The following is a 12666-nucleotide window of genomic DNA, read 5'->3' on the forward strand; positions in this document are numbered from 1 at the left end:
AAGACGACGGACTCCTGGGTAAAGTAGTGAACCTTTGACGTCATGATGGTGATTTCGAAGGTAAGAGCTATTTTGGGTGTGTATCGGTTTAAGAGATTGGTACTAGGGTTAATAAAGAAAACAATTAATTCTTAGCAGGTGAAAGAGTGTTAAGAATCTCGAATTCGGTGCATCAATCTTCAGCAAAAAGGTCAGATGGTGAACGGCGGGAGCAGGCGACGGACTGCTGAGTAATAAAGTGGAGCTTCACCGCTATGATGGCGATTGCGTCGGTAAGTGTTCTTTTGACCGTTTATCGAGAGAAGAGATTTTTACTAGGATTAATAGAGGCGCATATAAAATCTTAGGAGGGGCAGAGATTTTTGAGAGAGCTTGAGGGAAAACGTCAGTTTCATTACACAACCGAGAAAGAGTAAGCAATAGCCTAAATTGAAAAAACATAAATATTTAGTGTTATCAGAATATTGATTGGTAATGATGCTTTATTTTACATGTTGTGCAGGGAAGATGGGACATTTGGTGAGAGTTGTTATTGGGGACTGGCAAAGACTTGGAGAAGGAAAATGGAAGTTCGAAGTTGATCCCGTTTCAGTGAAGTACGATTTGGTTGTCAAGGAGAATGAGACTTACGAGTCTCTAGTGGCGATGGTGAGGGAAAAGTATGATGTGCACCCTTCCACTCCAGTTTCTCTGACGTATGACTTCCCCGACTGGATGAAGGTCCCTGGAGACTCCAAAAATCCGCCTGTCGACATATTTGAGGATGGGGATGTTGAACTCTTCATGGCATTGAGGATTGATTTCGCCGACCTCCAGCTTTGCGTGGCCTCCGGCTACGACGTTGATAGGTACCTGAGTAAGCGCCGAGAAGAGTACGGCGTAGCTGAAGATGGGACCGTTGTGGTTCCGGCAAAGCCAACACCTTGGAGAGGTAGCCTTAACCTCCTTTAACATATAAATTACCTGATAAAAAAGTTTGTAATGGTTACTTATTTTGTTACAAACTACAGCCATGCGTCGAAGGGGATACCTGCAAATTAGCGAGGAGAGGCTGAGGAGCATCTGCAGCAGTGACCAGATGGAAGCAATCAGGAAAGACGCTGTGGCTGTGGTGAGAAATGAACTTGACAAGCCAAATCCAATTGTCAATGACAATGAAAGCCAATCAGAAACTGACTCCGCGGACGAAATGGAGGTGTTCACCGACGGCGATGAAGGGATTATCATGCTTTCACAGAGTTCCCCTGCATCACCCGGTAGAGGCCGCATGAGATTAGCTCTAGGTTTGTACATTTTGTAATTTAGCTTGACGTTTGGAACATAGAACTCCTTATCTGTTAACATATAACTTACCAGCAAATGCTTTTGGTTAGCAAGGACTAGAGAGCTTGAGGGAATGTCAAGAGATAAGGGCAAGGGACTTGAGACGGAGCCTGACACGCATGGAACCCCTTTCTCGAATCTGCTAAAGGGTGCGGGTTCAGGGTATGCTCAGTTCGACATGCCTGATGCTGGTAATGAGGAGGTTGATGACTTCCAGCATCATGGTAATTAATATTATGTTTCGGTTAACAAATTGTTTATCGGTCGACAAATTTGGGTAGCGTGTAAGTATAATATTAGGTGATAAAATAGATTGGTTAGCGGGTACAAGTCCGCTAATTCATATTTACTTGATAACGCATATATTTAGCGGCTAAACAAATCATTCGATGTTAACACTTCGTTTGCTATGTATTGCAGATGGCAACGACATCACATCGACCGAACATCTCTATGTGGGCCAAGTGTTCGTCGACAGAGATGCCTTCAAGACACACATGTCGCTATATGCATTGGCTAACAAGTTCAGGTACTTTGTTAGAAAGTCGGAACCTGGAAAGGTGGTGCTCCAGTGCAGTGGGCTTAGCTGCTCCTGGAGGGTTTACGCCGCTAAGATCCATGGTAGTGTGCATTTTGAAATCAAGACAGTGGAAAACACACACCGCTGCACAGTGGATGAGAGAGGTCAGTTTAGGAAACACGCGACTTCGTCCATTGTTGGAGGGATGATGAGGAAGAAATACATTGGAACAGGAAGTGGGCCGCGTCCAGGAGCTATAAGAGAGATGATGAGGACAGATCACAGTGTTCCAATCTCTTACTGGACTGCCTGGAAATCTAGAGAGATTGCTATCGAGCATGGAAGGGGAAATGCCGAAAAGGCATATGCTAATTTGCCTTCCTACTTGCAGCAGCTGGCAACCGCAAATCCCGGAACACTTGTGGCCTTGGAGTCATGCAAAGGAAGTGGAGGTGTGCAGCGTTTCAAGTATCTTTTCCTTGCATTTGCAGCAAGCATTTCGGGGTTACCTTGTATGAGGAAGGTGGTAATAATTGATGGGACTCACCTGAAGAGCAAGTTTGCTGGATGCTTGCTTACCGCAAGTGCACAAGATGGAAATTACCAGATATTTTCCATTGCTTTTGGGGTGGTTGACAGCGAGAACGACAAAGCTTGGTCATGGTTCTTCAACAAACTACTTGCAGTGGTTCCGGATGCAGATGACCTAGTCTTCGTCTCAGACAGGCACATAGCCATCTACTCCGGAATACGTAGGGTAAGGCTTCTTATAAAATAACCATTGACTTATTAATTTAGGAATACACATTGTGGTAGCTGTTAATTATCTGTTAGAATAGGTTGATCCGGATAAAGCCCTTTCTGTAGACGAGTTTACGGATAAATAAGGAATTGATGGGTAACTACTTTGTTAGCTGATATCGGAACAAACTAGCAGATAATAAAAAAATGATGGGTAACAACTATGTTAACGGCTATCGTATGTGATATTAGTTCATTGATGACGTTTGTGATCACTGTTACATATAAGTGTAGGCTCTAATATGTACTCCGGAATACTTAGGGTAAGGCTTCTTATAAACTACCCGCTGACTTATTAATTTGGGAATACACATTGTGTTAGCTGTAACAGAACAAACTAACAGATAATAAAATTTTATGCTGCCAACATGTTAATTATCTGTTAGAATAGGGCTATCGTATCTGATATTAGTTCATTGATGACGTTTGTGATCACTGTTACATATAAGTGTAGGCTCTAACATGTGCAATTTTCTTTAAACAGGTTTATCCTAGGGCGAGACATTGTGCTTGCTTGCTACATCTACAGCGAAACGTGCAGACAATCTTTAAGAAGAAACATCTGATTTACCTGATTGGGAAGGCGGCAAGAGCATACAAGATGTAGGATTTCTACAAGCACTTCAACGAGCTAAAGGTTGTTGATGTTGCCTGTGCAGACTATCTGATCAGGATAGGGCTTGAACACTGGGCGAGATCCCAATTTGAGGGGAATAGGTACAACATAATGACCAGTAACCTTGCGGAGTCGCTCAATGCAGCTCTGTCTGAAGCAAGGGAGTACCCAATTGATCCGCTGCTGGAGTATGTCAGATCAATGATGATGGGATGGTTCGCCAAAAGGCGAGAAGCAGCAGCTACAACTGTGGGGGCGCTAACTCCCAAGGTAGCGGATATCCTATCAAAGAACTTCACAGCATCAACGGGTTATGCGGTGAAAGTCATCATCGACGATGAGTACGAGGTTCTGGACAATGATGGTATTTATTACCGTGTCGACCTTGAGAAGAAGACTTGTTCATGCAAAGAGTTTAAGGCACTGGGCATTCCTTGCACCCATGCGGTGGCTGCTACTATTCATGCAAATCAGACAGTGGAGAGTAAGGTTGACGCCTACTACAGCAGAGCTTTTTGGGAGGAGGCATATGCTGGGAGCATTAACCCAGTGGATCAAAGCAAAGTTGTGCCTTATCCGTTTGGAGCAAACGGCGAGAACGGACCCCTTCGTCCTCCAGCAACTCGACGACCCCCAGGAAGGCCAAGGAAGACAAGGATCCCATCGAGTGGTGAATTTACGGTTAGTGCCATTCTCGAAAGTTATTACCTTTTTTGTTAACAGCAACTGAGATTGTTATGTGGTAATATATTGGTTAACGGGTTTTACAAACTTTTCATGTTGCTGATGAAGACTCCAAGCGCCGTTGGTCATGCGGAAGGTGTGGGGGTGCTAACCACAACAGGACCACCTGTAAGATGCCTATCTGAAGTTAAAGGTCGATACTAAGTATGTAGGGGTGAGTGGATTTCTGTTTCTTTTGTAATGGTCAGATCTGGGGCGACCATCTTTAGTTATGATGTCTTAAAACTAATTTCCCCTAAGCAGCCAACATTGACACAACTGTATGTGCAATGGATGGTCTGAATCGCCTCCCCCATTTTATGTAAGAACTCGATTCGTAATTGTTTTGTTAGCAATCAAATTACGAAAGTACTGTTATCTATTTGTGTTATCTGTTAATTGTACGAATTTGCAGTCCACTAGAGCTAATTGTACGACTTTGCAGTCAACTATTTGTGTTATCAACTAAGTGTAAGGATTTATGTTTAATTGACTCTGTGGTGCATCATACAACTGGAGTGGTTTCTTCTCATAGTCAAACATGAAATGGTAATATCTTCGACAAAGGGTTTAGATATTTGTGTTGTCTGTTAAGTCTAGGACTTAGAAGTTACGCAATTTATCAGTTAGGTGTATAATACATCTGATTTGGTTTATTCAGTAGACAAAAATAAATGGGTCAAATTTATATTTCATCGGGTGTATATAATACATCTGGTTTGGTTTGGTTTTTTCAAGCAGGGTTAAGATATGGAAAAAATCGGTTAGAAAATATATTCAAGTTTACTAATAACATTTATTGTTATCATGCTAAGTGTGAGACTTTTGCAAACACTAGAAGCAATGAAAACAAAGGTTAAGATATGATTGATATCGGTTAAGTGTAAGGCTTAGCCGGTACCATAAAGGTAAAATATGAGGCACCATAAAATTGTAATATTTGAGGCAACATGATGAGGCAACATGATTCGGTTAGCAGGTACCCTAAAAGATTATGGGTTAAAACGTTAACACTAAATGGTAAGCTAGATGAATGAAAACAACAAAAATTGCAAACTAGAAAAGTAACAATAACATTCATAAATGACAATGTCATAAAAACATAAATAGATCCATAAACGACAATTTCATAAAACCATAGAAATCCTGGGGATGAACAGCAACAATAGCATTCATTTTGCAGCACAAACAAATAACATTTCAATTAAACAGGAAGCTCATCGAAGAGTTTGACAGCCAGTTGCTTGACTAGTTCAGGGAGAAGACGAGGGGTGATGCCCTTGCAACCAGCGAGACCATCGGCGGCGTGAGCTTCAATAAACAGAACAGCCATGACTGCTGCATCAGTCAGAGTGGTGATTTACGGTATTCCCCTGCATCTAGAGATTGTGAAGGGCTTTATCCCGACGGTTCCTTCTGTATATCCGAGGTGCTTGAGAACATATGGGATGATGTTGGCAATTGGGTTGAGCTCCTTCTTCATCGAACTGTCGGTTCTAAGGGTTGTGTTGCAATCCAAGACATGGAAAGTGCTCGCTCTTGTATCGATGCAGACTCCAACCCAGTGTTGCCTGTCCATGTTAAATGGAAAATAAATCCTTTCGGGCGCATTTTGAATGGGATTTTCCAAAGGGACATTGGTGAATTTAAGCTTCGAACGGTCTTTGACTGCTGTCTTGATAAAGCGAGAGTGGTGCCTCATCAACGAAGCTGGAAGAGTGGTGTCATATATAGCAACTTTTGGACTTGCAGCAGGACCACGAGACACAACTCCGATCAGGGCATCCACTACCTGCCACCCCTAAAATAAGTTAGTATACACTTTGCAATTGTAGAAAGGAAAAGATTAGTCTTTCATACGCCCGCAGGTAATATGTTCTTGCAATGAGCAATGTCACAGAACTCGGACGGAGCAACTGAATAACCATTGCCAAACACCACACACCTGTAATATAAAAAAATTTCTGTTAGCTAGGTTCTTAGTGGTTACGGAAAAAAATAATTGTTCGAATCTATTTACTTACGATCCATTTAGCACTGTTTGCTTTATAAGCTCAAAACGTTGGTCGAGGTCAGGGATTAAGGAAAGACCAACTGTTAGTTTACGATATCATTTGTAGTCTTGGAGACCAACCGGAGCGACCTTAGTCCTTTTGCTCCTACGCTGCTCCACAGACTCTTCTTCCTCTTCCTCCACAGCCGTTTCCTTGGCCACGGTGCTTCCTCCTGCGATAGTCCGAGTGAGAAAGACGGAATATCGAGAAGATAAAAGGTATATGCATCTGATTGCGTGGGAACATTCATTAGCAACGAGAGGGGGGGGGACAAAAAGACTTACATGTAATATACTGACAAAAAACAGAACAAAAATTTTACCTCGTTCATTACCACCGACGCTTGAGAAACTTCTTCTGCCACATAATCCTCTTCTGCACTAGGTCCTCCTGTAACAGACTCTCCGATGTGCTCAGGCATCATATGAACATAAATGGGGTCAGTTAACGAAAAAGGGTAGTTGCTACATTGTAAGTTTACTCGTTAAACATTTGTATTTACATGTTCCGTGCTGGTGTTGACGTCGACTTGCTGATCCATAGGTGCAGAGTCATGTACGTTCATATCCACTTGTTCTGGCACATCAGCCTCTAATAAATTAGAATCACCCTGAACTGCCTCTCCATGGTGATCGGGCTGCATAGGAAGAGATATAGGTCGGTTAGGGTGAATGTTGTCTCGATAATATGTATACTTAGCGGGTAAACTAATTCATTACCTGTTCTGGTGTGGTGTCAGCGTTGACTAGCTGATCCATATGTGCAAGCGGTCCTCCTGTAACAGACTCTCCGGGCTCTACGCGCTTCTCGGGCTGCATATAAACAAAAAAGAGTCGGTCAGAAGAATGGTTAGCCACTATAATGTTAACTTAGCCGTTAAATAAATATTTACCTGTTCTGTGTTGGTGTTAACTTCCACTATCTGATCCATAGGTGCGGAGTCATCTGCATCCATATCGACTTGTTCTGTCACATCATCCTCTTCTACAGTAGAGCCACCTACAACTGCCTCACCGGGGTGCTCGGGCTGCATATCAATAGAGATGGGTCGGTTAGGGTGAAAGTTGCCCTGCTAATATGCATACTTGTCAGATAATTATTTATTTACCTGTGAATCATCAAGTACTGGTGCTTGTTCATCAAGTGAGTCCGTTCCTGCTTCTGTGTTTGCATGAAGATGACCCTCCAACCCACCGTTAAGATCGCGCAGCACGTCGTTAATAGAAGAATCAGCAGCTTCAGCTGGAGTGGTAAAAGGTAACCCGGATGGTTCTTTGCCTTTGACGGGAATGGCCTTGCTGGTATTAGGAAGGACTTCGCGAGAGGAGAGGGGAGCGCCTGTTGCATCAATTACACCCTTAATTATTGCATCTTGCAAATCCTTCAGTTGCCGAGCGATAGAATCAGCGATCTTCTTATCCAAGTCCTCGAAGAGAGGAACTTGCTGAGAAGGAGAAGCAAGTTTCTCAAATTTGGCATCCAAAGCTTGATAAATACGCTTCTCTGTTGAGCTAATCATATCCTGTAGATCAGAGGATCCCTCGCCTTTTGGTTCTCTCTCCTTCACTTTCTTTTCTCCCCTTACTCGTGGAAGATCAATGGTGTTAAGACCACCCTTAAACATATCTTTCCTGAAAACAAAGCCTTCAAGGATCAATCGGACCATGTTGTCAACAGCAAGATCCTCAGACTCATCATCCCATGAGAAATCAAAGCCAGCGGACCATTCTTCGTACGGGTCATCGAGAATAGACCTGACTGGCACCTGATATATACTCCAACAATTAGAGTATATAAAACAACTTAACATTTAAATAATAATATTACGGCTAATAACAGTCATGTAGATGCTAAAAATGGAGAGTAACTGATAACCACTATTGACAAACCTATCGGTGATTGGCGTATCTGTATAAGTTAGCATCTAACCAAGCTGTTTGTTGTTAAGTAAATTGATATCTTCTAAATGAAATGTTATCACCTATAGCAGATCTATTGTTACAGTTAAATAAAATGTTAGCAGTAACGAGTACCTGACACTCGGAATCTATGTTCTTAGCATGACCGGGAATGAGGCAATACTTGGTAGCCGATGGTGTATTCCCCTGGTCCGCCGCAATGTCATCCTCAGCAACCGTATCTCCGCCAGGCTGTGACTCGCCATCGCTGTCAGATTCAACTATAACAACACGTTCGGAATGAGTAATCTTTTCCTTAAGGTGTGGGATCGCAGCAAGCATAATAAGCTGAATCGACTCTACATAACCACGAATCGCAACAGACGTCTGAGATAAAGCTATTTCATCTTTGCCATGAAGTGATGAAGCGAGGGTTTTGTACGATGCTCTGCCCCAGGGGAATGAGAGGAACTCATTCAGATCTCGTATCAACTCAACGTGCTCCGAGATGATGCGAGGTGTGTGGGAGGAGGCAAAGAGGATCGACGATGTTACACAAAGAAACGCGATTTTTATCCTAGCCTCTCGTGTTTTAACGACTTTGTTCCTCAACATGTCGATAGCTGTCTCGACGGTGCAGTATTTCAACGAGCCAAAAAGTTCGTTCCAGTAGAGCTTCTCTTTCAGCGAATTTTTCTTCTTCGTCTTCTTTAACGGGATCTTCGCACAGTTCAAGCCGGTCACTATGGCAAACTCTCTGAGGGATATTCTAATAGGATTTCCGGCAAACAAAACCCAAAACTCGTACTTCTTGTTGACTTTGAGGAGCCGTACGACGATATATTGGGCAAACGCTCCCGAAAAAGGCGGGTTGTCATCAATCGCAAGAATCCTCCCATATGTCGAGTTTAGAAGAAACTCCAACTCCTCAGGTTCGAGTGCGGCGAGAATCGCTCTGGTTGTCTTAACTTTGTGATAAGAGTTGACTCGCTCACCTAACGGTTCATCTCCCGCAGCGAACATTCTAGGAGGCAGCATGATTTCGTCCATCTCGCCAATTGTATGAGAGATGTCGAAATTAGGGTTTACAGGTGAGAAATTGGGGAGGAATCGAGATGGAAGAAGAAGAGAGAGATAAGCAAAATGAAATAGAAAAAGGTTTTTAAAATTCAAACCGTCGAAGTCCTTTCACGCCTGTACGTCGGGAACTGAACAGGTACAAACCTTCCTATTGTCCAATGGGTGAAAGGAAGAAGCGTAACACGTCGTTCAAAGAGACGCGCTTACACTCGCCGAAGCGTGATGTGTTTTAGGGGCAAAATGGTCCAAGAAAAAAGGCCAAACATCAAAGGGATATGTCGCAAAATATATGTGTGTCTTGGTGCATCAGTGCCAATTTCTCTAGTTTAATATCTACCCAAAATTTTGGGTAGAAATTATATTTGAGCATAGGATAGACTATAAAGTGAGAAATAAATTACATATCCATATGAGGTGGTTAATACTTTCATACATATCCAATACTTTTATGTTAATGTATCATTTATATTTGATTATATAGATCACACATGCTTATCAATACTAAACCAGTATTATTTATAAACTAAAATCTATTGTTTCTTTTATTTGTAAACAAACTAATGTATTTTTCAATAAATTAAACAAACTAGTGTATTTTGATTGATATTAATTCCATGCTGAAAAAAAAATTATTCCAAATTTGAAAATTTTATAACTATTATAATTTGTTGGAGTTAATGGATCTAATTCAATGTAAATATATCATTATAAAATTATAGAATTAAATTTTAGTGATTAAATAAACAACGGTAATTAATTCATTACTGCGTGGAAAAAAATATTCTTCGAAAATAAACAAGATTTAACCGGAAAAAACTTAAAAATTTATAGGTGTTCACAACTTAAAATAATTTTTACATTCATACTCAATATTTACTTTTCTGCATTCATGTTATTGGTTCAGTATCAATATGTATTTACTTAACATATTTTGAGATTTATCTAATTTACATTAACCAGATTATACAATGTATCCTAATCAAATGTGTGTCTCACCATTTTTGGCTAAGATTTGTGTTTCATTTCCTTGTTTTATATAATATATTGCAGGCTTGAGTTTAGAAATGACAAATTTGATTAATTCTTAAAACATGAGAGGGCTTATCAAAGCAATGCAGTATACGATGCTGCTCTACATTCAAGCTTCTCATGCGTCTGATTCGAGTGATGACAAAGTAAATAGAGTAGTAAATCAGAGTGTCAAAAATAGTCATGGGATCTGGAAAGAACAAAAAGAAAGACATCATGTTTACCTAAATATGATTAATCTTTATATGCAATGGTTGGACATAAAATGACCAAGAAAGTGATGCCCCCTGTTTAACTCTCTGACACACACTACATCAGCAACTACTTCAACGACTACGTCAAGACATAAACCCTCAGTTTATTCTTCTCCATCTCAGTATATCCTTCCATCCACATGGTAACCCACCACTCCGCATACCTTATGTAGTAACGACTAATGCATCCAGCATCAGTGACTTCGTCGCCTAATTAGTCACGAAAGACTATTGACATCTACAAGCTCTTCTTGCATCTACAATGCTTCGATGGTTTCTTATCTTTTAGATCTTGATTGCGTTAGAAAGAACTAAATAAGATATGTATAAAAATATATAATACGATATGTATGATTCATCATTCATTAACCATTCCCACTCTTTTTGATATTAAAATGAATTGTTTAGTTTCTTAATAGTTAGCTTTCAGACTTTCAGAGTATCCAAGCAATACCATATCAGTTCTGGCAAGTTTCAAAGATTTGGGCCAAGTACTTTAGGTCCAATTATAAAACATGCTATCCGAACTTGTCCTTATATAAAATTAACTGAAATTTTTTAAAGAGCTTCAGAAGAGATGTTTGGATATAATTATATTAATTATTCTTTCAGATTTGTTCCCAGTTCTTAACTATTCCATTATCTATTTGAAAAGATAAACAAAATACTGTCGACATTACTAGAATGTATGTTTAAAACATGTTGAAATAAATTTTTACTTAAATAATATTATATTTCAAATTAATAAGTACATATAAAATAATGTTAGTGCAATGAGATCGGAAAAATGCAGAAATAAATAAGATATAAGTTTTCCTCTTTTCGAATTCATTAAAATAAGAAAATCTTACAACAAATTTTTATATTACAAGAATCTTTTATGATTATCCCAATCATAAACAAAAACTCATACTAAAGTCTAGATTTGATTTATTAGAATCACTTAACCCCGAGTTAAACTATCTCTGAATCTAGACTTCAATATTCCAGTACACTTGAAGTATGTCGACAACTACGTCGATAACTAACATTGAAAAGTGACACCAAATACTTGATCACACAAGCACCAAGCAAAGATCTATCAACTTTTTTTTATTTTACGGAGACACTTTTCTGTGTAGAAGTACATCCTCTTTGTATTAATAACTAGAACTTACTCCAAAAATATTTAATATTTAATCAATTTTCTTTTTTCTTTTTCTTAAAGAATAACTTCTTTAAATAATACAGAACTATCCATTACCACATTTATGATACAAAACTATGGAAAATGAAAAAAAAAAATAGCTATGTAACATTGTGCTAGTATCCCTTATATGATAAAATAGAAGCATTAGAATATTTTTTGTGTCCACGTGTCATAACTATAATCATTATTAGAATTTGTAAAAAAATATGTTGGTACATCTAAATATATAGTAAGCTTTTTATTAAACTAACCATAAATTAAAAATTAATGTTCTTCATTATTTCATTATATAAAAATAATGTAACTGATTAAAGTGGCTTAATTATATATGACAATTAATTATTTTGAATAATAAAGATTTGATAAAAATATTATGTTCTCTATTATTTCTTAAAATTATAACTTATGAAAATAATTTAAAAAACCACATAAACAATATAATAAAATTTAGATTTTTCTGTGTATGTTATATTTTGAATTTTTAAAATGACTATAAATAACTAAAGTTGTTAAAAATATCACATTGAAATTTTTACGATCCATGGTATAAAATTTATGTTATAATAAGATACAAATGATTACAAAATTATATAAGTAGGAAGTCTTATTTAATAAATAAATAAATATATATATATATTAATAATTTTAGAATAAATGATATACCATTTAAAAATACATTATTATTTTAATTTCAAAGTTTGCTTTGATTTTTTTAGAAACATTTTGAACAAATATTGAAAACTTAATATTTATATTTTAAAGTTTGCATTGAATGTTTAAAAATTATAAATTGCTTAAACTATTAAAAATCCAAAAAATATTTTGTTATCAGTGATTTTAAATTTTGGTTATAAAAAATACAAATGATCAAAATAGAAAAAAAATGTTTGTTTGGATTAATGAGATTTATTTATTTGGTTGCACCAATTTAATTATATACTTAACAATTACTAAATTTTTAATTATTTAATATATATTTATTATTTCATAATATAATATGCAAAAAACAAATAATACATAAAAGTAATTTATATGTAATATTTAAGACGCATATCTTAATCTAATATTCATTTTAGAGTAGCTTTACACAGAGCTACGGAAGAAAAATCCCACGTATTAACCTGATTAAAAAGTACGTGCTAGTATTTATTTAGAAGTTGTCAATACAGTATCGTGGAT

At 38.1% G+C, this 12666-nt stretch overlaps 1 protein-coding gene across 1 annotated transcript; it reads right to left on the bottom strand.

The window, feature by feature from the left end:
* Positions 1 to 5343: 5343 nt before the first annotated feature.
* Positions 5344 to 8985, bottom strand: LOC108830710 (uncharacterized). The gene is made up of 9 exons (XM_018604303.1): positions 8071 to 8985; positions 7146 to 7802; positions 6930 to 7064; positions 6757 to 6849; positions 6540 to 6674; positions 6360 to 6449; positions 6118 to 6209; positions 5844 to 5928; positions 5344 to 5775 (listed from the first exon to the last, which is right to left on the bottom strand). Exons 1-9 carry the CDS (start codon positions 8983 to 8985, stop codon positions 5344 to 5346), a joined length of 2634 nt encoding a protein of 877 aa, XP_018459805.1.
* Between the last annotated feature and the right edge of the window lie 3681 nt (positions 8986 to 12666).

This window comes from Raphanus sativus, chromosome 6 (genome assembly GCF_000801105.2).
Source record: "Raphanus sativus cultivar WK10039 chromosome 6, ASM80110v3, whole genome shotgun sequence".
Taxonomy (NCBI): Eukaryota; Viridiplantae; Streptophyta; class Magnoliopsida; order Brassicales; family Brassicaceae; genus Raphanus; species Raphanus sativus.